The 27064-nt window shown below is 39.2% G+C and overlaps 1 protein-coding gene across 1 annotated transcript; it reads left to right on the forward strand.

The window, feature by feature from the left end:
* Positions 1-11194: 11194 nt before the first annotated feature.
* On the forward strand, positions 11195-25236 carry LOC122983202 (neuronal acetylcholine receptor subunit alpha-2-like). The gene is made up of 6 exons (XM_044352976.1): positions 11195-11575; positions 14294-14445; positions 15405-15449; positions 15539-15648; positions 17519-18953; positions 21511-25236. The coding sequence occupies exons 1-6, from the start codon at positions 11524-11526 to the stop codon at positions 21634-21636; spliced, it is 1920 nt and encodes a 639-aa protein (XP_044208911.1). The 5' UTR covers positions 11195-11523; the 3' UTR covers positions 21637-25236.
* The last annotated feature ends 1828 nt before the right edge of the window (positions 25237-27064 follow it).

Genomic DNA, 27064 nt, shown 5'->3' on the forward strand with positions numbered 1-27064 from the left:
TCATGAAAGTTATCCAGAACAGAAGAGGGGTGGAATGGAGGGGTGGTGGAGGCTGAAGGAAAACCTCTGCCCCCAGCAGTTTTAAGAGAATAACAAAGATCTACCACCTGTTAGGCATGTTTAAATATGTTTATAGAGAATAACTAACTCTGTGGCGAATGGAAGAGCAAGGCCATTTAAGGTTTTGGAAGTACTGCATACTAGTAGGAGTTTGTTACTATTTGGTGCTATCAGAAAAAAAAATAGATTTCCGCATTCATGGTAAAAAAAAAAAAAAAAAGCTAACAGAGAATTGTGATGATTGCATTCATGTGGTGGAAATAAAATGTGGTATTTTGTGGTCTGCTAAAGCAGTGTTTCAATTTCTCTTGTAGAATCAGCTACATCAGCAAACTGGTGTTTTCCATTTTTAAAATGAAAGAATTGCAGGAGAAGTGCCATTATGAATAGAAAGCATTACTCACTGTATTTAAAAAGAATCTTTGATTTTTTATCGATCTCAATCATGGTAGAGAGGTACAATGTGCAGACTTGGGTTCATGTGACATGCAGTAATTGGGAAAATAGATGCTAAATATCTTTCTAAAAATGTCAAATGTACGAGGCAAAGATAAATGAAATAAAATATCAAGGTCTCTCTTCAGCCTTGGCCGACACCAATGCAATATGATTATTGTATATATTTTAATGGCTAGGCATTTCCTTTTAAAAAGTGTCACAAAGAGCACAGTTGTGATGTGTGGGAAGAATGATGAAGGCAGTGTTGAAAAAAGAAATTCTCTCTCTTGAAATTGTAAATTCCTGGGCTTTATTCTATTCAAGTAACGAATGAGGAACATTTTCTAATGTTATAAAAACATGTATTTTCTTCCATATGTTTAATTCTCAAATCCCATGTGAACATGCTTTCTTCCCCCAGTAATACTCTCTAATGTATGGTTACCCAACATTGATATCACAGTATTCTACTATAGCTGTCATTACTTTTACTAACTTGTGACATTAAAGAACACCTTTATAATGTAATTCTAATGGATCTGTAACATCATGTCGAGGATCAATCTATTAACGACCAACAGTCAATGGAATGGAACATATAAAGGCATAACTGCGTTGTTCCTCGACATAGTGTCATTTGGTTTAATGGTGTTTGTGCCTATTGAATTTCACTGTAATCAAGATAATATTGATCTCAAACAGCAGTCTCAAGCCACATATTGCCAGAATGGAGTGTTATATCTGAATGATCAGGATTTAATCCAGTATTCTGAAGCATTCTTGGCTTGTGATTTGCATCTGACATTTTGCGTCTGACAAGTTTGTCTTAAAACGACAGTCAGGTGCCCATATGAAAGAGGTTTTACTCGCTGTAATCATTCCTCCTGTTTATACAGACCATTAGAAGATCCTCTTCCAATGCAATTACAACGTAAGTGATGGGGGACAAAATCCACAGTCCTTGTTTTGAGCAAAAATGTAATCAAAAGTTCATCTGAAGATAATATGAGGCTTCAGCCATCTGAGCTAGTCAAATAAATCATCCACAGTTACAGCCTTTTTAGTAAAAAAAAAATTCCTTCTTTGTGTCTTGACAGATAGTGTTTTCCTGTTGAGCTGCAGTGGAAGGATCATAACAAAACAGGGAATTTGGCACTAAAAAGTGCCTAAAGTAACTTTGAAATATATTGTCCTGATTTGACTAATTTGATTGGCCGAAGCCTCATATTAGCTCCAAGTAAACTTTTAAATGCATTTTTGCACAGGAGGAAGGGTGGAGACTGTGTCCCCGATCACTAACATTAAAAGTGCATTATGAAGGAATCTCTTAATGGCCGGTATGAACAGAAGGAATTACTACAGCAAGAAATATGTGACTAAGTTTACATGCACACTAATATTCCACTATTCTTCTAAATATGACAATACTCTGAATTTGATATGGGTCATGTAAACAGCATATTCCATTTGGATATTCTGAATTAGGCCTTATTTCTAAGGCATTTTAGCATTTTCTGATTAAGACGTGCTGGTATTATTCTGGTTTTAGGAGCATTCTTTGGACACGTATACAGTGCATTCGGAATATACATCTCGATTGGGGTTTTTACCGCAGCTTACGATATACGGCCCTCTTGCCTGTTTATCCCTGTGCAGGCAAAATGACATATCCTGGAACAGCAGAGGAACAAGAGTAAAGTGGAGAGCTGTTCAGAGCAGGCTGGAAAAGCAGAGTATGCCTTCTCCACGACGAGGATGGAGGGGTTTGATTATTATCCTGATGGTGATGTTGTGGTGATGCAGCAGTGTAGTAAACATCATGGGTACTGGATGTGCCTGTAACTATAAATTTATCGTATCAGTCATATCAATATCACTTATAAATATCAGGCAGCAGCTCATTAATGTTTTTCACCTCGCTGGTTTACTTCACTGCCCGCAGACATTATGTGATTCCTGTTTCCACTGGAGCAGATGGAAATCCTGAAAACCCCTCTGCATGTATATGAATACTAGTGGAATATTCATTTTCATTAGCCATCTAAAAGGCTTAGTAGGAATATTGTCTTTTTCAGAATATGGACAAAAACTGGAATATTTTGTGCATGTAAACGTAGTCAATGTTCGTTTGGGCACCTGATTATTGTTTTAGGCCAGACTTGAAAAATTATGAACCCATCCTTTAAATTATCATCACTTTGTCTCAAAGGAAAAAAAGATCCTTTGAGACATTCATGTAACCAAAGAAATGAACAGAGATGGTGCACTCAAGGTTGTGTGAATGTGGCTAACAGATGGCATTTACCCTGCAGATGCCTCAGGTGCCCCATCTTTGTTGGTACCTGTCCACTGACTATCTCAGTTCACCCATGGGCTGTTGCAGGTGGGTTCATGGTTGGCATCAGACTATGTCAATATTTGCCTTTGCCCACAGCATTCATCTAGCTCCATCCAATTTGACTCCATTCTAAAAGCAAACCTGACAAAAAGAGTACTATTTGACAGAATACAACACTATTATTATTTAAGGATTAAAGATCTACCCTTTCATTCATATTCCTACAAGGCACTCACAGAGGAGTCGATGTGAAACCGATTTATTTTACGCAGATAATCCAACAAAAGTGCAGAGGGGGTTTTGTCTCTTCTTTAAAGAAGCAGCTAGCCATGATTGACAGGTGATCTAGGCAGCCACTAGTAGGCAGGGTGTTTATGCATACATGGTTTGAATCCCTGTGTCTGTGTGGGTTTGTGTGTCTGAAGGCGGATGCATGTCAGTGTGAGTGTAACAAAGAAAGCTGTGTGAATCACTAAGGCAAAACATGCTCTGTTGAGTGCTAGCCGACCCGGTGATCTCAGATCCTGGGGGTGTTCCAGGGAACTATCCTCACAGAGGCTGGCTTCAGTGGGAACACACTACAGATGCTTCACTAGGAGCCCATCAATAATTCTACTATTCTTATGTATGATTCAATCCCCTCATGGTTCCTGACAGTGGTCTGCTTAACATGAAATCTATATTCTCTCTTCCACTATTGTTGTTGTCATGTACATATATGTATCCCTGCTAACAGGACTACACATTGTATGTCGATGTGGGACATACAATCTTATTGTACAATATATATATACAATTGCTAATGACCATTGACTGTATATAAACATGGACATCATGACAGCTCCCCAAAAGTGAAGCAAAAATATCTTGATTGCCCCCTGGTGGCTGGCTGCAGTATAGGTAATAAGTCCTGCCCCTTCTATGTTAGCGGATGGGACATGGGCTTAACTATAAAATCAAAGTACATGTCCAATAAATTTTTCCCAAACAAGGTTTCTGTCATTTTAGGTAGTTCTTATCACACTGATGCCTGTTCAAGTAGTTATTTTTTGATTAGTTATTTGACAATATATATAGTCATGATTGTCAGCTATGATAGCCGCCCTCAAAACTCATTCAGAAGGTGGGACAAGCCAGATGGCAGCCCCCAGAAAGGAGGTATTTTGGCTTCACTTTTGCATAGCAGTAGGAAGTGGAGATGTGTCGTCCATATTTATATACAGTCAATGCTAATGACCATATAGTGGCGTAACACAGCATAATAAGTGGGGGGTCATTTTGGGAGAAATAAATATTCTATTCTTTTTTGCCGAAGGACAATAATAAGTGGCTGGCAGTTGGAGCAACTCTAATTGGATGGGCAAAAATTTATCATGGCTAAACTGGTATAAACTATGAGAGACTTCCTTAATTCATAAAAAGGTAAAAGTACTTGTACATCAAAATGTTAAGAGAAAAGTCAACTACAACTCCCTCAAAGCATTGTGTTAAAGAAATACCAGTTTGCCATTCTTAAAATTGTACGCAAAAATAGGAGACTCCCAGTGATATAATGAGGAACATTGGGGTTATCATTGAAAGAAAACTTTCAAATGCAAATTTACAGAGGGAACAAATATGACCGAAACCCCTAACTCCTTCCCAATTGTTACTTTTAATATGGGTGCTTTTCTGAAAGACAAAAAGGTTCCATCCTAAATGGGGGTCTTGTTTTCATTGTTTGACCAGGATATTCCCAATGCTAATGCTACAGTAACATTTTAAGTAACTAGCAAAGCAGTACTAATTAACTAATTGATAGTTTATTAATAGTAAAGCTAATAATCTAAGGAGCCTCAGTTTTTATGTTGAATACCTTTTGACTTAAGCTCTACCACTCTCGCTCAAGCTTTAGGGTAGGGAGGTTAATCCTTATCTCCTCTTGTTCACATGTCAAAGTGTCCTTAAGCAAGACACTGAACCCAAAATTGCTCCCGATGGTTAGCCCAGTGCCTGGCATGGTAGCTCTCTGCTATTGGAGTATAAGTGTGGGGCTGGTTGAATGAGAGGCAAATAGTAAAGGGATTTGAATAAAACACTATATAAATGCTAAAGCTAAATAAGATACTACAAAACTATTAGGATTCTTCTTTTTTTCAAGTTTCCAAGGTTCTCAGTTTTTATTATGTGTAGCACAGCAGCACCTTAGGGTAGTGCAACTCTTACTCTGCCGCTTTAAGAATACATTGCACAGCTGCTTACAGAGGATGTGAAAGACAATCATTGCTTGAATTGATCAAAACGTATGATGAACTAAGCTATTAGCTATATATGACTTTTCTAATGTATGACACTATGTGTCCTTGTTATGTTGCTATGTCTTGGCTGAAGATTAGCAGTGGGCTGAATGAAGTATTTTATTTCATCACAGATTCTCATATTAAGTCTCATTAGCCTCTAGTGAGAATTTCAATAAATCTCAATATCTGCTGTTGATCACTTGGAGTCAACTGAAGAATTGAACACCACTGCTCTTCTGTGAAAATCTTTTTTTATAGTAATAGTGTAATTTATTCAGTTAAAAAACTGTAAAGGTTTGGGGCTTAATTCTGTGAATCCCAGAATAAGAATAGACTGCTGCTGTCACTGATATTATCATTGGTTTGATTACACTGTGTGGCTAATGAAAGTTTTGGATACTTGTGCCACTGAATAAAGCTGTAATATGAAACTTTTCAGCTAAGGCAAGAAGTGTACTGTTAGCCCAGTAGGGCTGTAGTCAATCTTGGTCGACTGAAATCGTACATAATCTTCAACTAAGAGAGTGAACTCAGCAGCTGCACATTTCTCCTTTCTCTATTTCTCTGTTTAGCATCTTCTGGTTTGGCTAACCCATTGTTGCTAACTATGGCGCTAACCCCCTTCACTTTTCCAGCACTTGGGGAAATAACAGACGTGACTGTTGTTGGTCTTGAGAAGCTGCAGCATTTTTTAACTGACTAACTATTGTAGTCTGTACTGTACATTTACTGCCAAACTGAGAACTTACGGCTAACCTTTTCCTCTGCTCCGCTCGCTCACTTTTCTGTCGCTTGCTCTCTCACTCAACCACTCACTCACATGCTACGCACAAATATTGTGCACTGCCCTATTTCTTAATGGAGCTACACTACCAACAGTTTCCCAGGCAACAACACAGAGGTTGACTCACATTTCGGAACAGCACTGCATGGAGGCTCTCAAATGCTATTGATTTCTGAATTATTTGGCGTTATATTTGGCATTAAAAAATTATTATTTTTTGCCTGACAAGGGTTCTCATTGTTATAATTATGGGAGAAACACTGATTCAGTAAACGCTTAGTAAACGTTGAGTACAGTTAGACCCAGCAGTCTCCATTAGGTTGGTGTTTTGAATGAGATTGGTTGGAATGATCTCTGGTGGGAGGGTGAGCTTCTGGTCTAGATTGAACTTCATCTTCCAATCCCGGGCTGTTTCCAGTAGGCTTGATTATTTTCTTGCAGTTGATTGCTGTTGTACCTTTCCTGATGGTACAATGCCAAACGCTTTGGTACCTTTCCTGATGGTACAGAAACCAGGGTTTGGGGGGAGAGAGGGCACTGTTGTTAGTTAGAAGAACCTGGCTGTGCCTCCAGGTGAAGCATCCTTGGGTGAGGCTGGTCTTGCAGCCAGGGAGTATGTGCCACAGTGTTCAAGGTTTTTCCGTCTTGTCCATTGGCCCTGTTTTGCCTGTGAGACTGCTTTTGCACATCTTTCTGCCTCCTCCTGCTGTTGTATCTCTTTTGCCAACAGCCCTCTTTTCTGGGCAGGTGTTGCTCTTTGCCATTTGGGTCTATTTGTGCCCAGCCCAAAGCTGCCTCTTCCATGCTGCACTTGGCCCACAATATCTCCATGCCTGAGAGCGGATTTTGCCTGCTGCACTGCCTTGGCTGGGTTCCGCTCTCTGCCTGCTGCCACTCTGGGAGCTGCCACCCATATTGTAGCATCCTGAGTTGGTCTGTTAGGGTCATGTCCAGCCTTACCTTGAAGCATTTGTATTCTTCAGTAAGGCTAGTGATAGGCAGTTCCAGAGTCCCGTTCCCATGCAAGCCGATATTGCTGAGGCATCATTGCTGAGACATTTCTTGATGTATGTATCATCAGAGGCCACATCAGACATGGGAGCAACAGGCACTAAAGTGTCTCTGTCCTGCACATTCTCCCCATGAGTACAGAGAGAATGACAAGCAGAAGCACATTATCAGGATTACTAATCTGGGGATCGACCATTTCAAGCCCAAAACCTAAAGCCCGATTTGAGTTTTGAATTATTGGTGTTTTAAGAGGCAATTTACCTCTTGCACTTGACTTCAATGAGGAAAGAGAAAACTCTCGATATAGTATTGTCACCAGGGCTGCAGCTATCGGTTATTTTAGTAATTGAGTATTCTACCGATGATTCCATTGATTAATTGAGTATCTGGATAAGAAACACTTTTGCTTTATTAAAGAGAACATATTATGCTTTTCCTCATTTTCAGTCATATACTGTATATAGTGTGACAATGTCCGATGTTCATATTAAATGTGGCCAGGCTGCTCTGAACGCTTGGTTTCCAACGTTCTTTTCTTTTCTTTGGGCCAACGTTGGCCCATGACAAATATTTTTATATGGTCATCTGCCCCATGCACAGTGCGCAAGTTCACTGCTCCACTCTGCTAACGTTTTGGCATTTTTCCATTGTTTTGGGGGTAGTAACGCCGAGCCATGACTCGAGTTGAGCTGGTGTTTTTCCTTTTTTTTTTTTTAGTAGGGCAAAGTAAAATAAGATATTTACCTGTTGGAGGTGTGCTGGTCGTCTGCAGCTCCTCATCAAATATCTCATTCTTGCCGTTTCTACCTGTGTTACTTCTAATCTTCTGAAAAAAGAGCTCCAAATATGTCCATTTGTTTTTGTGTCGCCCAGCTTTTAGCCCAGCTAATGACGCTGTGGTAATTTGGTGAGGAATACGTTTCATTTCCTGTAAATTCTTCAAAATAAAATTCTCCCATTATTTAGTAATTCACAGACATCGTAACTAGCCACCATTGATTTATGCTCTTAACTAGCCATTACATATATCCATAATTAACGGACATTCTTTACTAGCCTTCATCTCAACTAGCAATCATATTGATTTGCAATCTGCACCATCAAATCACATCTTCATATCATATGTCCACAGCATAAGCACGTTATGCAACAGTAATAATCATCCATGCGAAACACAGTGCACTGTATATAGTTATATGGATTAAACAAAGCTTCTTTGCATTGATGATTTTTAGTAATTGAGTTACTCGAGGAATCATTTCAGCCTTAATTATCACACTTTCTTTAATGTTCAGAGAATGGCACACTCACACTTGATACAGACATACGAGCTGCTGTAGAGGAGTGAGCCCTGAACAGTGGGGCGAATACTTTTTAATCTGTTTCACACCAACCTCTAGGAGTTGTTGTGATTACTCTTTGCTTGATTATACCCAAACAGACATGGCAGGATCTCTTTCAGAATGAACAGATGTTCTTTGTTTCTCTTTCACACAGGAACATACTGTTCAGATGCATAAACATGATTTCTATGACTATCACTAAGCATTGTAACCTTTCACAAGTTCACACAAGCTTTTATACATATTCATACTGTACAAACATTTAAAGCCACTATGTGTGCAGCTTGAAGTGTTCCAACACCCGCAGAATCGTTTGAAACATGCTTAAGTCACAAAATAAGACTGAGAGTCAACAGCCATGCTAGGTTCTCTGTGAGGTTGTAATTAGGCACAGAGGTGCTCTGAGCAAAATGCTAATGTCAGCTTGCAAACATGCTCACAATGATAATGATAACATGCTGATGTTAAGCATTTGTAATGTTTACCACCAATGCTGACCATCTTAGTTTAGCATGTTAGCAATGCTACAGCTTGCTCATTCACATGAAATACAAAGTGCAGCTAAGGCGGCTGAGAATGTCATTAGTTGTACAGGTATTTACTCATGAGCTACTGGACAAATGAAAAGTTGACCAGATGATGGTGGTAGATGAAAAGCTCAGGGATTGCCAAAGTTAAGGCAATTCATCCTGAGTGGGTCATGAATGCACCACATTTCATGACAATCCATCGAACACTTATCAAGACATTTGACTTAAAACCACAAAAATGAACCTCATAGTGGCGCTTGAGAAAAAGTCAGGGGATCACCAAGTCATTAAGATACATTGTCTGGGAGCCATGAATGTCTGTACAAAATTCTATGCCAATCTATGTTGAGATATTTCACAGGATAAGTGAACACTTTGACCTGCTGAGGGTGCTAGATGAAAGGTCAGGGGATCACCCAAATCCTTAGTATTCATCCTCTGTGCACAATGGATACCTGAAGCAGATTCAATGTTAATCCATCTAGCAGTTGAGACATTTGAGTTGAGATAAGATGTCAACCTCTTGGTGGTCCTAGTGGAAAAATTCTGGACCAAAGTGGTGGACCAACAGGTGGACTGGCATTGCTGTCCCTAAAACTAATACATATAGTGGCTTTAATACAAACCAGCTGAATTTAAAGGATTATCAAATGCCACTACATTGCACAGATTATGTTTTTTGGTGCTTTTTTGGATTGTTCCACTCTAGTATTAGAACTCTGATAACTCTCTGTAACCAAGTTATATTTTAATTCACAGCATTTATACAACAGCCACCCCCCTCAACTTCTTGTAAACATGGCCACAAAGGGTCAGCAAGTGTGTTTGGGTTGTGACCATGAAGCAGAGGTCACAGTACCTGCTTGGGGATCACTAAAGCATTTCCAATATCAGGACAGGTTGAATTATTTAGGAGGTTGCTGCAAGAGGTGAATATTGCCACCCCTTATACTCCTTTACCATTCCAAAAAAAAAAAAAAAAAAGCAAGAACACACAGATGGTCAGCTTCATCAGCTGAGGTGGCCACAGACGGAGATCATGTTTCTATATGTGGGTGTGAGTTAAACTGATGTATGTATCAGCCACCAGGCTGTAAGTGGCCCATTTGTGCACCCTGCCCGTTACTGAAAGTGAAATTTCCTCTTACAGTGGCCCCCTGCTGCTGCATTGTCCCACTTACAAATTCCTGCTGGACTCCTGTCAGCAATCCAACTAAATAATCAGCTATCAAATCTCTGATGGTAAGAGTGTACATCTGTGCTGTGTCTGCACACTAGTGAGAGGAATCTCTTCATCTGTCAAGTCACTGTTAGTCATCACCAGATCAAGAGAGCCATGTCTTTGATTAGAAAAAATCAATGTGTACACTGCGGAGGCTTTTCTCAGTGGGCTCATAGTGGTTATTGAAAAGAAGCATGTCTGACAAAGATACCTACAGCAGCAAAATATATCTCCACCTGGACCTCTTCTGTTGCACTCTATCATATAACACAAAAAGAACTGTCGGAAAGTTAAAAGCCTTCTTCCTCCTCAGCCAATCTCAAGTAAACATGACTCTTACGTCAAGGTTTTTTAAAGTGTCTCCTGTTATTTTCTCTTTCTTTTTGTGATCAAAACATGACATGTTGGCAATGCTGGGGAAAAGTAAAATAGATGTTCAATGACAGTAAACACACCTCAAGCAAGTGCAACTGTCTCAATAGATGACCAGCCTTGGCACTGAGCTCTGCTGGCGTATGAAAGCTCTAAAGGAGACTGTCAGCGAAGCGCAGAGACATTGCACAGAAAGAGAAATGTCTGTCTGTGTGCAAGACGTTACATGGAAAAAGATTTGACAGCAGGTGAGGGTAAGGGGTGTGAAAGGAAGGGGTAAGATAAAGGGGGGATGATATGCTCCTGGGAAACAGGGCTGAGAGGAGATTGAATGGTATCCAGAGGTCCTATGACTCACTGGCACTTCTACCAGGCTGGACATTGACAGGCATCCACTCACACATGCTGCATGCACACTGCAACACAGCTCACATACAAATAAATGGTCTGCCAAAACACACACTCACAGACACACACAGCACTGCTAATGTATACTGTATATACAGGTAAGAAATTCTCTACAGATGCATTTTCTTTTCCCCTCACAATACACACACACTGACAAAAAAGTTCACTGTTTTTCATAAAAAAAAAGTGAAGGAGAGAAAACTGGAAGACTGGAGCGGAGAAGAGAAAGTAAGTGGGAGGGAAAGACAGAATGCAAAGAGAGAAGTGAGGTGTGTGTGTGTGTGTGAGAGAGAGAGAGAGAGAGAGGGAGATGAGGTGAGGAGGCGGAGAGACGAGAGGCGAGGGAGGGAGTAATGTAGACAGGGAGGGTGGAGAAGAGAGGGATAAGCCACACTTGGATGAAGGAATCCAGTGGAGTGAGGAGGGACTTTCAAGTGTTCAATCAGGGAAACTAAACTACAGGTTTGTGGTTCTTCATCCTGACACTCAGACTGGACAGCAGGGCAACTGAAGAGATGGACAGATGGGACCAGGAACAACACCAGGCCGTGGACTGACACCGACCGGCATGACCTTTCCATCTGGCTCTTTAACGTAATCTGAACTTCCTGAAGAGTTGCAGTTTCAAGACAGAATTCCCAGGTTTGATCACCTCTGGGGATGACTTACCACTTGCGCTGAAGTCTGGCGCATGTTGGAGGGAGTTCACTCGTAGAGTTGGATACTAGTGGAGGCGCTATGGATATATACAAATGTTTGAGCTTACTTTTCTTCACTCTTCCTCCACAAGGTAAATCATTTCTGTTTCTTTCAGTTACAGTCACTTAATTTCTAGTTTTCTTTATCAACATAAGGGACCGTATAAACATTATTAGAGGGGGGACATGGGGTAAGAAATTCATTTGTAATTAAGGCTAGTCTATAATTTTTCATGACAGCAGGGGATACATTTACAGATTTCTCATTCTGGGATGAAAAAATTGCAATATTCTGTCAGCACCAACAAGGTTAGATGCAGAAGGCTTTAACCTTTGAGCAGCTCTTTACTCAGAGTGCCACTCTTTTGTTGTGTATGCCAAAAAGACATTATTTGAGATGTGGGGAGGAGGGTATTGCATTTTTTTCTTTTAAGTCAGAGGAGGGGCACAAAGAAAATGTTACAAAGGCAGCACCTTACATTTTTATAAAATAAAATACAAAATTCTGCACCCCTACCCAGCCCAATAATTTTCCAACAATCCCTAACGAAGCTCCAGTTCTGTTATTCAGAAAGGCATAGATTTTCATTTTAAGATGAGTAATATAATCTGTAAAAAAACACAAACTTCAAGACATAAAGAGTGTTTCCTAGATATTAGATAAGTGGGTAGAAACTAGCTCTGTTGCTTAGTGACCTGGTAACAAGCTTTGTCTGCCTATAAGAGCAGTATTCACTTGTATGAAAAAAAATATTTGCTGCTCATGCATTATTGGCCAATGATAGTGCATTGATCAAATGAGGACAGAACTGGGTCCAGTAGCTCTAATTGTCTTCTACAGTAGAAAACTAACCAGGATAAAGCTGAAAATATTGACGAATACATATTAATAGCAGTAATATTTACTTTAATTTTGGCATCAGATCTTATGAACTTTTCTGGATGATTCACATTATGTATCTTGTTAAATGTTCATTGCCTGCATAAATAAATACTGATATCATTCATTCAACGGCATGATTGAAAGGAAAAGAACTGGAATGAAAGGTTTCAGAATGAAAAGTGAATTCTAAGTGACCATTCATGGTGTCCTACAAAGCACACTGTACAAGAGTACACTCATCCAATGGTTACCTGCTTTCTCCTGCACACAATACTGCTCTGACCCACACATTGTCAAAGTCAGGACAGCCTGTGGGCTCTCCCATCTAAACCCATTAGTTGCTAGGCTGCTTTAGAATCTACTGGAGCGTCCCTTCATTTAATATCAGCTGCATTCAACAGATATCGCACAGGGCTGATGTGATGAAACAAAGGTTCCTGTGTCAGTTTCTTTCAACTGAAAACACAGAGACATTTCAAGGTTGTTGGATGTCTGGACATGTCAAACAAATTCAGGGGTAAATAGGAAGAGAAGACGTGGGGGGAAAAAAAAGAAACTATATCCATTTAATAAGATATTGATCCCCAGCCTTTAAAAATTGAGGATGCCAGTTTTTCAGGCAAGTGAAGGACAGCCCATCAGCTTTGATTGAGTGGGTAGGGAGACATGAGAGGAAGGCCAGCAGCATAACAATAACACCTGTGTCCCTATTTTAAGAAGACAAGTTAGAACAGCAGCATATTTGTCTAAGATATATATCAGCAACACTGATTCACCTTAACAACTAATTACTTTAAAGCTAATAAAATAACTACAGCTATGTTTCCCCCTTGTGTAATCACATGACTCTAATTATTGTGGGGTAATAAACCCCTCCCTCCCCTGCTCCCATACCAATTAACATTTTGCACCATAAGAACTGAACAATATATATGCAATATAATGCTCCACACACAAGAAAGACATTGAAATATGCAGTAGTGCTAGGCCATAATGAAATATCAGTGAAGCCAGTTAAATAAATCAGTCTATGATTTATTGCTGTGCCAGTGAATTACCTGCACAGATGCACAATGTCCAGGATAGAAGAAACCCTAATTAAATATGAAAAAAGGCCCGGAATACAAAGGACATTGTACTGTACGAGCCTTGGGACGATCCCCGTCCCTTTAATTGTTCCTGGACCTTGTTAGGTCATCCTCAGTGCTATGTGAGCTGCTTCTAAAAGGGGAAAGGGATGTGACTGAGTTGCTCCATCAGAGCGGCAGTAGAAGAGACATCGAGGCACAGATGGCAAGAGGGGGCAAGGGAGGGAATGAAACGTCTCGACAGATCGCTCCATCAGCACGTCTATTCAGAGACACAACGGATGTCCTCAGATTTAGATTCATCCTTCCTCTTTTCCTCCTCTCATCTTCCTCACCCCACCCCACCCCCCTCTCCCTGTTTGTCTCATCTCTCAGATACAGTCTCATGTAACCATATGCCACCTGTGTATAATAGAGGTCACCCTCCTTTTAGATTACATTCTGTATCTACACCAGTGGATTCTTTACTGTGGCATGGCTGCATGCTAAATCCAATTTAGATGAAAGTACTTGAGGAGGTAGAAAATATATGCAATATTAATATTATGCATTTGAAATTGTGTTTTGTATTTCATAGATGAATGTGCAAAAAGAGAAACTATTGATAGTATTTATAAAGATACAGAAGGTTACTGGCAAAGTCTGTACAAAAGCAAAATAAATGAGCACAAGGGATCAGCAATATTATCTGATGCGTGTGGAAATATGCAGTATTAAAAACAAATATCAATGTGTACTGTTTTAAAAAAGACAAGAAATGATACACAAGGACTACAAGGGGCCATGTCATTAGTCTAAAGCTTTCCTAATGAGTCTAATTTCTTCTCTCCTCCCCTCAGTTTGTTCCCAAGCTGGACCCCGGGCCCATGCTGAAGAGAGGCTGCTCCAGGATCTGTTTGTACATTACAATAAGCTCTCCCGGCCAGTGGAAAACACTTCAGACACAGTGCTAGTTCACTTTGGACTTTCTATTGCCCAGCTGATAGATGTGGTGAGGGAAACCTCACAGCCTTGAAACACAGGATGTCTTTCTTAAGAGTTGATTTATCATAATGAATATTACATTATGATGGTGTTGGTGCAATGTAATTGTGTAAATGACATATCTTCAATTGTGCCCTCTCTGTCATATGTATTATATTCATTATGATCACAATAGCAACCAGCTCAGTTACACCAGGCAAGAGAAATAAATTTCAATTTACTTATCAACGGAAATGAGACCACATCAGAGAAGACTGCATTATTTTCCCAAATTAAATTCAGTTGTCATGTACGGACACCAGTGATAAATATTCAAAACTGTCACCTAAACAGCAATCCAAACACAGCTGGTCTCTATTAAATACCATCTTTATTCTCTCTTGTCCCTATGGTATCTTTGCATTACGGGCGCTCTGCTCTGGAGATTTAAACATGAGCATTTTACAAAATTATGTTAGAGGATTTCTGTTGACTAAGGTAAAACCTTTTCACTGCCATTTGGAGCCACAAACATGCAAAGTTGCCTGGTGCAGCTTAAAGATTGAATATGTGTAGCCTGCATTTCTGTGGGGCTGATTCTCAAGGTTTTGACACACAATTAGGTGACTGTGCTTGCTCCACATGTCTGGTAGTGAGAGTCAGCTCTGGGTGAAGTTGTCTTCTCCGACAGTGCCTTAGATGTTGCTGGGGAAGAGCTAGAGAAAGCAGCTTGCCAGCAGTGGCAGCAAAGCAGCATACAGTGAGAGTGTTCTTGCATGAAAAACTGCCAAATATATTTTTCCTGGTGTATTACACAACTAATCTGTCTTTATAAATAGAGCGTATGCTTGGAAAACATGAATTAGTAGAAAATGAGATGTTCAAAGACATTCTACCTAAGTGATGATGAAATCCAGACTGTCATACAATTAATTTGAAAGAAGATTAATGTCACAACGATTTCCTTCTCTGTTTACATGAAATAAGGACGAGAAGAACCAGATGATGACCACAAACGTCTGGGTCAAGCAAGTATGTAATGATGAGAGGCAAAACATTTGCTTAAGATTCAGTCCAATATAAAGCTACAGTATGTAAATGTGATAAATGTTCTCCTACAGGAATGGAACGATTACAAACTCCGCTGGAACCCGGAGGAATATGAAAATGTCACCTCTATCCGTATTCCCTCGGAAATCATCTGGAGGCCCGACATCGTCCTCTACAACAAGTGAGGATCTGTATCAGTAGCTTGTGTGTTTTAATGTGAAGATATTGCAAGAGATACTGTTCACACAGTTGCACAAAGCAGTTGCTGGGATCTTAAATGTTGCAATTCTCAAGGCAAAAATAATCATATAGCAACTAATGTTCAGCTTTTGATGATTTAATTCCAACAGATGGCATGACTGGAGGGAAAACATGAAGATTCTGCTGTTGTGCCAAACATCTTGTCCTGTGCCAATGTCATAAAGTAATTTAGCTAAAATAAATGTGAACAAGGTCAGCCTTAATGGATGTGGTTATAAACAAAGCACAAAGCAATACATTAAGCAAGGAATTAGAAGATGAAACGTAATTGGATGTGTTTCAAAGGGACACACAGTTAAAATGCATCCAGTGACTGCCTCAGGTAGCTGAATTTATTTCACTCTAAATAAGGGAAATCTTGATCTATATGACAAACTGTATCAGAAAAAGGCATGACAGAATTTGCAAACACAACTGTGAAAATCACATGTCATTGCAAAGATGATTGTGCTTTCTCATGATGAAATATCCATGGCTAGGAGCTAATAAGGCAAGGCACGGCACCACACACACAGGGTAATTCAAAGTATTTCATGTAAGACACTGAGACTAAAACAACAAAATGACATGAAACAAATAAAATTGCTTTCTGTACAAAGAGAAAAACAATCCTAAATCCTTAATCCTTTTGTGATTTACCAGTGAGTAGCAGGATTTTAAATCATCAAAATCAGTTTGTTGACAGACTGGAAACCTGTGCAGAGATTTGAAAAGTGGAGTGATATGCTTCTTAGTTTTAAGCTGTAGATGTCTCTTAGCTTTTTAAGATAGCTCTGAACCTGGAGATAAAGGAATGGATCTTGTTTGCCCATAAATTCTCTAATTCATTTTATATTGTTAATATGGTAGCAGGCTGACTTTATTATTGCTTTGATGTGGCTGTTAGATTTAGGTTTCAATCTATGACTACACCAAGATTTATGATTTAGGTTAAATTTATTGTTGTAATGCAGGATCAGACTAAAGGGCAACATGCATTAGTTGCAAGTCGAAGTTACAGGGCCAGTGTGTGTGTTGGTGTGTATGTTTCCTTTGTCAGTAGGTTTTACTAGGTCAAAACGCAGGCTTTCACTCTGTAACAAGATTTTAAGTGATTTTAAGAGAGTTGAGCACTTACTTCAGCCCTTTCTTCTTTGTCACCAAAACAATTACTTTGGTATTATTGTTTTTTAATTGCAGGAAATGTTGGCACATGCAGTCTTTTATTTATTTTACGAAACTCATTTGGTGATACAGACATATAAATGTGAGTGTCATTGGCATATATGTATATTGAATATACCTTTTTTTGCTAAGTTTGAGCCAATAGAGGTATGTGGAAAGAGAATAAAAGATGGAAAAAGATTATAATCATGTTAAATTATTCTCTAATGATGCTCTCTCAACTAACAGCTCCTTATTAAAATAATTCTCTCTTGAAAGAACATCAGCAGTGATGAAAAACTTTGCATTTTGTGTCTTTTGCACTTATCATGTGATTTAAAAAAGTTTAATTTTTCTAGTTGGTCAATCATTCAAATAAAAAAATACTATAAGTTTGTAGCGTGTACTTAATGGAAGTCATTGGTTGTAATAAGAACTAATTACGGCATGTTGTTCTATGAATGACTGAAGCGCTAACACAGAATCATTTTCCCAATACTTAAGTGTTTAAAAAACTGTCAGATTCTGTCAAAGGTAAAAAAGTACTGAAAAAACTGAAGGTTATGCAACTTTTGATGACAGCAAAAATGTAGAGTACATTTTATTAAATGTGTTTGCCTCTTCTATATCCCATTCTTCATCTGCAGTGCTGATGGCGACTTTGCAGTAACTCACCTCACAAAGGCACACCTATTCTATGACGGTCGGATAAAGTGGATGCCACCGGCCATTTACAAGTCTTCATGCAGCATAGATGTCACATTTTTCCCTTTTGACCAGCAAAGCTGCAAGATGAAATTTGGTTCTTGGACCTATGACCGTGCCAAGATCGATCTGATCAGCATGGCCAGTGATGTGGACCAGATGGACTACTGGGAAAGTGGCGAGTGGGTCATTATGAATGCAGTGGGCAAGTACAATACTAAAAAGTATGAGTGCTGCACAGAGATATATGCTGATATCACTTACTATTTCATCATCCGGAGGCTTCCATTGTTCTACACCATTAACCTTATCATCCCCTGTCTGCTTATCTCCTGTTTGACTGTGCTGGTGTTTTATTTGCCATCACAGTGTGGAGAGAAGATCACCTTGTGTATCTCAGTGTTACTTTCCCTAACAGTATTCCTCCTGCTGATCACTGAGATAATACCATCTACATCACTGGTGATTCCGCTGATTGGTGAATACCTTCTGTTTACCATGGTCTTTGTCACACTCTCCATCATAATTACTGTCTTTGTTTTAAACGTACATCATCGATCTCCACAAACCCATGGCATGCCTCACTGGGTGCGGAGAGTATTCTTGGACTTGGTGCCTCGGGTCCTCTTCATGAAGCGTCCTCCAGGCACAGCCAAGCAGCACTGCAAAAAACTTATCGAGATGATGCACCGTCCAACCACTATATCAGCAACAGGCAACTCACAGGCCTTTTGGTCAGGGTTAGAGACAGGGTTGAGACAAATAGGACAGATTGATAATACGCTCCCAAAGACTCAGTCAAACAGTCCAAACATCCTGGTCTGCTCCCCTTCTCCACCCTCTTCTCCGATTGACGACCTCAATGAGAAAGATCATCCACTGAAGGCTAGCATTTTCTGCCGGTCCCCAACTGGTCAGTATTCAGTTCTCTCAGAGAAGCAACTCCACCGGGGTCACATCTCGTCAGCTTCGTCTTCTTCCCAATTGTCCTTGCCCCCAACTTTGCCACTGGGCCCCCTTCGCAGCCTATCCAGGGATGAACCTAATGCACTGGCACAGAATGGCCGCTCCCTCAGTGAAGAGCAAATGTGTGACCAAAAGAGGGAACCTCCTCAGAGAACTGGTCATCGGTGTCGCTCCCGCAGCTTCCAGTACTGCTGTCTGCACAATGAAGGACCTGGGACCACTGGGATTGCAGGGCGAATGAAACAAGCCTTTACAGATCACCTAGCAGAAACACTCACAAAAGAGTCCACTAAAGACACGAATACCGAGCAGGATGCCATAGTTCCAACTATTTCCCCAGCTGTGCAACGGGCCATAGAGGGAGTTCAATACATTGCTGATCATCTCAGGGCAGAGGATGCAGACTTTTCAGTGAGTTGACTCCAATTATTTTTATTTACGTAACCAGCAAAACCTTGGTAATGACATAACAATTTCAATATTTTTATGTAGTGCTCATATTTGAAAAGATATGCAAAAATCTGAAGTCACACAGGGTTCCTTATAACCTAATGTGGCTTAAATGTTTGCCAGTTTCCATTCAATGTTTTTGGATGAGTACAATCCCTTCAGCACATGCAATAGGGCTGTCACTTTTTGTTTGAACATGAGAAAATAATTGAATATTTGGTATGTAAGCATCTGTTTGAATTCAAAATTCTCAGTGTAGGCAATGCATTGTATTTCTCTGTGTGATTGCTGACTGTAAGAACGCAACTGCCTTGTAGTGTAAGCTTGTCACTCAAGTGAGGCAGCGCAAACACTGCGGATGAATGGATTGCTGTCAGACCAGATTTCACCCTTGCTTGCACGTTGATATAAAAAGCAGGAGGGATAGGAAATAAGCATGGGCAGAGTTGTAAACATAAACTGCCACAGCTAGCAAGCAAACCACAGTTTACAAACAGCTTTTTTATTAAACACTTTACTCTCTATTAAATGTCATCCAAGGAGGGTTGAATCGAGGGCAGCTGGACTTGCTTAAAGATACGTGAAGACATTTCGCCTCTCATCCAAGGTGCTTCTTCAGTTCTAACTGACTGTCAGGAAGTCCCAGGTACCTCTGTGGGGTCATTATTGAGGTCATTAATACCACTTGGTTCTTTAGAGCTCCTGGCTGTTGTAATGACAGTTGTTAAGAGTCATTGGAGTCACCTGAGGCCAAGTGTAAAGGACAGTTGTTGGAGTTGTTAGATGAGGCCAAATGTGAATGATTAAGTCTCCTGGGAAGAGATGAAAGGACAAAATTGTAGATGGGGGATAAGTGGTGTCGTAGACTTCCTCCTCTGTTGAGGGATGGTTTCTCTACTTTGACGTAGATAGCCTCTTTGACTCCTCTTTCAAACCATCTGTCCTCCCTATCCAACATATGCACATTGTTGTCCTCGAAAGAGTGTCCCTTATCTTTCAGGTGTAGGAAAACTGCTCAGTCTTGACCTGCGGAGTTGGCCCTCCTGTGTTGAACCATGTGTTTGTTTAATGGTTATTTAGTTTCCCTGATATACAAGTCTGTGTATTCCTCACTGCATTGGACTGCATACACTAGATTGCTTTTCTGGGTTCTAAAGGGTGGACCAGTTTCTGTCTTAGTGTCTTGCTGGGTTTGAAAAATGATCCTGAGTTTCTCAGATAATATAAGACATATAAGTAATGATGATGTTGTTGTATTTCTTCTTCTTTTTTCACCAACCACAGGGTCGTTGTTTTTCCTGGATCTTGTGGCTGTTTTTGCAAAGGTCAAGTTGGGGTATCCCTCAGATACAGTTTGTGCTTCTTCTCTTGGGCCTGGGCACTTGTTGGTACATTATCAGCTTGGTGGTGCAGGGTTCTGATAACTCTTAGCTTATGCTCCGGTGGGTGGTGAGAGTCAAAGAGTAAGTATTGATCTGTGTGTGTGGGTTTCCTGTATACTCCAATGTGGAGGCTCCTGTCCTCTTCAATGTATACAGCGCAGTCCAAAAAGGCCAAGCTATTGTTCCTGACATCCTCTTGTGTGAAGTTGATGTTACTGTCCACTGAGTTAATGTGTTCTGTGAAGGCTTGCACTTCCTGGGTTTCAATTTTAACACATGTCGTCCACATATGTGAATGCAAGAACAAACAGCGAACATGTCCTTGCTCTCATTGCAGCAGCATCTCTCCTTCTCTGCTGCTTGCATTATTTCACCATGCAGTTATATCATATAAACAATCAATATTTCATACGTGCGAGATCAATTCCCATTCCATGTTTTAAAGTTCAGTAGGCTACATGGGTTGCTTTCAAATTCAAACCAGATTTCTCAAAAAAGTGACAGCCCTAACGTGCAACATTGTCTTTTGTTTTTCCTACAGTGTCCTCTGTTGCTTTTTTTACTAATGTATAAGTGTATACAAGCAGCTGTGATGCGAGCAGCATTGTTCTTATACTTTCCTGTGTATATTCTGTGTACCTGGAGGTTTAATAAGTATATCCACTTGGGGCAGATCGTGGCTGAATCCCCCCTGCCAACAGTGGGATATCCTCCCTTAGAACTTTCGATATTGCACAGGGAGTTACACAAATGTGAATGCTTGCATAACCCTAGAACAAATGACCATCAGACAATTTACTTAGACTACCGAGTTCTCATGCTGTCTGTTTATGCAGTATGTCATACTGCAAGTCTTCAGTTTTGACTGTGTAAAAAAGTTACTCTTCTTTATCATGTAATGTACTTTCAATCTCTAGCCAGTATTTGAAACAATGGGACCTCAGTAATTTGACCTTGAATTTTTCATAAGAGAGAAAAGTAAAGATTGAATGACATTTAGGAGATAGCTGCCTCATAATGAAAAAATCAGCCATTCGAGAGAAATCAATCAAGGGTGAAAACTGACAGCTGGTAAAAAGAAAGGTGGTGTGGTGTGAAATTTGAAATGTCCCTCTGCTGTTTCTCTTCTCTGCTAGGTGAAGGAGGACTGGAAGTATGTGGCTATGGTCATTGACAGGATATTCCTCTGGATGTTTGTACTGGTGTGTATACTGGGATCTGTTGGACTCTTTCTTCCTCCTTGGCTGGCTGGAATGATCTAAAAATCTCATCAAAGAAAACTGAGTCCAAGAACACTGAGATACGATCATGTCTCACATTGTAAAAAAAAAAAAGAAAAAGTAATTTATCCCTTTATTTTCTATTTTTCAAAGGAACCACAAGTCACACTCATTGCTCTTGCCCCAGGTTATCAAAAGGTTACTCATAGAGAAACCAGATGAAATATCTATCATTGATTCCAGTGGGCATATAAATTCTTTATGAGGGCAAAAGGCCAACAGCGAAAATATCCTTCTGCACCACTCCATTTTGACATTGAGCTGTATAGCTCAAGCTGTCACCTTCATCAAAAACAGTGAAGAATAGCCTTTGACCCATTCACAACAGTGGAAAAGACCACAGGAAAAACCTACACTCTACTCTGAGCAGGAATTGTGAGATATTGATATGACTGCATAAAGTTTGGGTTTAATCTCAATTTTAACATTCCTCAACAATGTCAGTGATATACTGCAGTATCTTGATTATTCAGTGTTAGGTGGTGGGAAGATTTTCTGGGAAGGAGTTGTGTGTCTATGTGTGTGTGTTCAGGTGTAATGCTTTTTGCAGTTGTCACTGCTTAGGTAAGCACACATACAGCTCCGTGTTTTTTCTAATTGTAGCAGCCAAATAAACACATTTATTCAATATTTCTTTCAGCCATTCTCTTTGTTACTACCACAGCACTTTAGTGTTAAGAGGGTGGTGGGTGGCTGGGGAGGAGGGTTTTAAGTCACTCTCTCCAGTCATGCATAGCCCTTGCTTCCCTCAACCCTGGCCACCTCAAAAAAGGCACAGGCCAATTTAATTATTTCTTTTGCTTGATAAATCAGTAGAATAGAAGTAGAGTGATTGGCCTGATTCAAATTTTTGATAAGCATGATTTTAATAGGCCATAATCGTCTCATTTCATTCCTTTTAGGCACTGACATTAAAATTAAAGGGGAATATCAAAATCTCCACATTCTTTTGAGACATTTGTATCATTATCGTAAATAAAGGAAACCAGCCTCAACTCCGCATTTTACACTGTGCACCATCCAATCAGATCTGATGGGAAATCTAATGGATTTTATTGCACAAAACAAAAAGAGAGAGCTGTTTTTGATGCACAAAATGAGGTTTCCTGCAGTGGCAGATAGCGGAGGGAGTGAAATGCTGATGATGAAATCACTTCTGAATGTTTATGCTCTTCAGCAAAAAAAAAAAAAACATGTCTAGAGCAAAAGCCAGAGAGCAAGAAGCAACCGGGTTTATGTGAAATGTTAATTAATAGTACCATTGGTGCAAGACACCAATGAAGATGTCATATTATTCATATTTTGATGTTTTAAAATGTGGCAAATCATTACCATAGAAAAAGAAGTATTATACCTGAGGTTGATTTAAAAATGGATTTTATAATTGAATAGCTCCCCAATTTTGTTAATGACATCACATTCTGTTAACTTTAATACTGACCTGACTTTTGTGACCTTGCTTAATATATTTTTTCAATATCTGCAACAGCTAAAAATGTACATCATTTAAAACCACTAATGATAAGAACAATTTAGTTCTGCACACAAAGGTTACAACTGTTAAGTGACTTGGCAGATGTTGAGTTGGATATAGTGTGAAATACTGTATATAGGGTTTATATGAGGATATTTTTCCCAATAATTGTCTGGAAACCGACCTGGCATGCTTTTTTTTGTGTTAACAAGTCCTCCAAATTAAATGACACAATATGTTGTTGGTCCATTCTCTCCAGAACGATACATTCAGTGTTTTCTGATCTGACACCATTATCGACAGGACTATATTGTTTTTCTGTGCTTTTGAAAACCATGTTTTCTTAGGTTTTGGTTAGGTTTCAGCACAGAAATGACTTGGTTTGGGGAAAGATCATAGTTTGGGTTAAAATAACCACTTGGTTAAGGTTAGGGAATGATCATGGTTATGATTAAAAGAAATCAGTGTTGACTGTCGTAGGAAACAAGGCACGGACAGCAGTTTCCTGTGTTAAAGTCTAATGTCTTTTTGTCCCATCCATCCACCCCGACCTCCTCCATCTCTAGAGTCTGTGGCTCTATAATAACGTCATTCAATGTCCTCCTGTGCTCCTGACAGACAACAGTCATAACTACTATGGCTGGCACAGGATTTTCTCACTTGAATGTAAACATACAGTATGTTGAAACAAACAATACTGTCTGTCCACTGCTTTGATTCAGCCTAAAATATCACAAGAACTATTGGATGGATTGCCATGAAATTGTATAGACATTAATTGTCCCCAGAGGATGAATCCTGATGATGTCATTTATCTCCTGACTTTTCCTCTAGCACCACCAGCAAGTCAATGTTTTTACTTATCCAGTGAAATAGCTCTACAACATCTACTAGACTGATCTACTAGACTGATTGGCACAACATTTGTACAGACATTCATGGTTCTCATAGGATGAATTCTAATATCTTTGGTGATCCCCTCACCTTTCTCCTAGTGCCACAATCAGGTTCACATTTGTGGTTCAGATTAAAATGTTTCAACAACTATTGGATGGACTGTCTTGAAATTTGTTAGAGATTCAGATTCAGACGACTTTATTCATCCCAGAAGGGCAATTCAGTTCTACAACAAAAGAAAAACTCACAGGCAAGCAGCAACACATCAGAGACAACAGATCAGCACATGGGTACAAGGAACACGAGCAGCAAACACACTCTGGCACCCTTGGGTCGCCCCATATATGCAGGCTTATATGAGGAACCAGATGAAAAGCAGGCAAAACAAAATAATTCACATAAGTGGAGTAAAGCATTCAGCAACACTCTGGCACCCTCAGGTCACCCTGTAAATGCAGGCTTACGTGAGGAGCCAGGTGAAAAGCAAACAAGGATAAAAACACCTGTCATAGTTCACATAAGTTTAAATGAATGTGGCATTCATTTAAAATGACTGTTGGTATTAAGCAGCCTGATAGCAGAAGGAATGAAGGACTTAGAGTAGCGGTTTGTTTTCCTAAGGGGCGCATAATAACGCCGGCCTGAGGGCATTACAGTGAATTCACTGGACAGAACATGGTCAGAATGGCTGATAATTCCTTTTGCTTTCTGGGATACATGTTTCTCCCAGAAGGAACACATGTCTCTTTGCTGGACTCAAGTTATCTTCTGCCACGCATGTCCCTCTCTGGATGAATTGTAATAACTTTGGTGATCCCCTGACTTTTTGATCTGATGTACTGTCCAACATTTTAGTTTATGACCTGCAAAACCAATGACAATACCATCAGCCTCAGCTGTACTTTGTGTTCAGTGCTAATTAGCAAATGTTAACATGCTAATATGCAATGCTAAGATGGTGAACATGGTAAACATTTTACCTGCTAAACATCAGAATGTTAATATTATGTTAATAATATGCTGACGTTAGCAATTAGCTCAAAACATTGCTATGCAGTCTATCACATCCATGACAAGATCGGGTAACATTCAAATATTGTTTCCTATGGCATTGTAAGACTTCACAAAAGCAGTCTACACTTATTATACACTGATTACGTTATTGCCAAAGTATTTTAATTAACTGTTTTAATAAAAGATGTTGAAAAATGGATCAGAAAAGTAATTGCTTCATTTTGTTATTGTCAAAAAAGTTGAAACCTGTCAGGATATTGAGGTATATTGTTATAATAAATGTGACTATTTTTATTTAAAAAGTATATTTTTGGACTTTTACACTCCACTAATCCCCATAAAAAATTTCACCTTTCATATCCAAATATAAAGTATATACGTTTATATGGTTAATCTGGTATGACAAGCTTAAAGCTAAAACCCACCATTTGGATAGTGTTTTTATGGTAGATACTATAATTTGGTGCACTTATGAAATGTGACTGTATGCTGTCACGAAATATTTATGACAGAACAAAACATGCAACAAACGAAAGAGCAGCTGACTTTGCTCTTCATGACAGCGGAACACTCATGAGCTATGTTAAACTGTATCTATTTCCTGTTTAAATATTTTTTTAAATTTCTTTAATTTCTTAAAATTGCAGCAATGTGCATCCCATCTCCTGACATTAAGCACATTTTGTTAACCTGAATATACAGATATACAATACCAGTCAAAGATTTGGACACACTAGAATAAGAAAGTGTGTGATCCCCTCACACAAAGAAAGTGTGTCCAAACTTTTGACTGGTTCTGTACAAGAAAAATATGTTTTTTTATGATGTATGTACATAAAGTATTCATCAGTAGTGAAAAAAAATCCTACTTATTTTTGATGCTTTATTTGAAGTGTATTAACTTTTTCACTGTTCTTTTATACAATTCACCAAAGCACAACCCAAGAACAGTCATTTTTCAGTGTTATTTTTCTTTTTTTTAAAATCAATTTTATGTGCAGTAAAATAAAGCTACACCTAAAAAGGTATAAAAGGTTAATAAGATATGACATGATACATGTAATCACGTAATAGTGAGGTTTTTTAAAAAAAAAAAAAAATCTTTCCAAAGTTGTGAATGATCTACGTGTTTGGCCTACACTGCAAAGACCAAGCCTCCTTAAATCTTAAGCATATAAGATGGACTAATTAGAAAAGGTGAGAATATAGTTACTGATGTTTCAATAAATGGATGAAAAACAATGAAACGACAATGAATGAATGAACACCAAAACATGAATGTTAAACAGGAGTACACTTTCAATCACAAAATTGCAATCCCCCACTGACTTCCAATGTAAAATGTGAAGATAATTTTTTTTAAATTTGAAACTGCATTTTGTGGATGTGCAGTCAAAAAGTCATGTTTAATTTTTTTTGTGAAACCTGAATTCAATTTAGTCCATCCCTCTAAATGAAAATGGTCCATTCTGTAAACAAAATGTGCAAAAAGGAGTGGAGTAACAACACCAACAATACAGTGTGACTGCTTTTCAACACCTTATGAACAAAGCACCAAAATCAAAAAGTATTAAATTATTGTTTACCAGCAAGTCATCAACTCTTTTCCATAAATTCTATTCCCATATATCTGCATCCTACTGTTCCACCTCAGTGAAACCTCAGATTTGATTAGATTTCAAAGCATGTAACGTTACACTTGAATGCCCAAAGTGATGACCTCAATTTTGACCTTAGCCAACAAACTATTGTATTCCACTGGCTCAGCAGAAGACCAGCCATTGATCATTATGTAAAACACAGACAGGAGAAAATAGCGATTAAGCACAATATGGAGTCACAGCACTTAAAACAAGGTGAAATACCTGCAGTGATTTCAGCACATAATCTGCACAAGAAAGATTCCAGGACAGTCTGAAATACACTGAAGTAGCACTTTGGCTTTGTTGCAACTCCAAATCAGTTCAAAACTCTGTTTTATATTAAAAAGCGAGCTTAAGTTAGTCTTTTGTCTGTATGCAAAGA

Source organism: Thunnus albacares, chromosome 5 (assembly GCF_914725855.1).
Source record: "Thunnus albacares chromosome 5, fThuAlb1.1, whole genome shotgun sequence".
Classification (NCBI taxonomy): Eukaryota; Metazoa; Chordata; class Actinopteri; order Scombriformes; family Scombridae; genus Thunnus; species Thunnus albacares.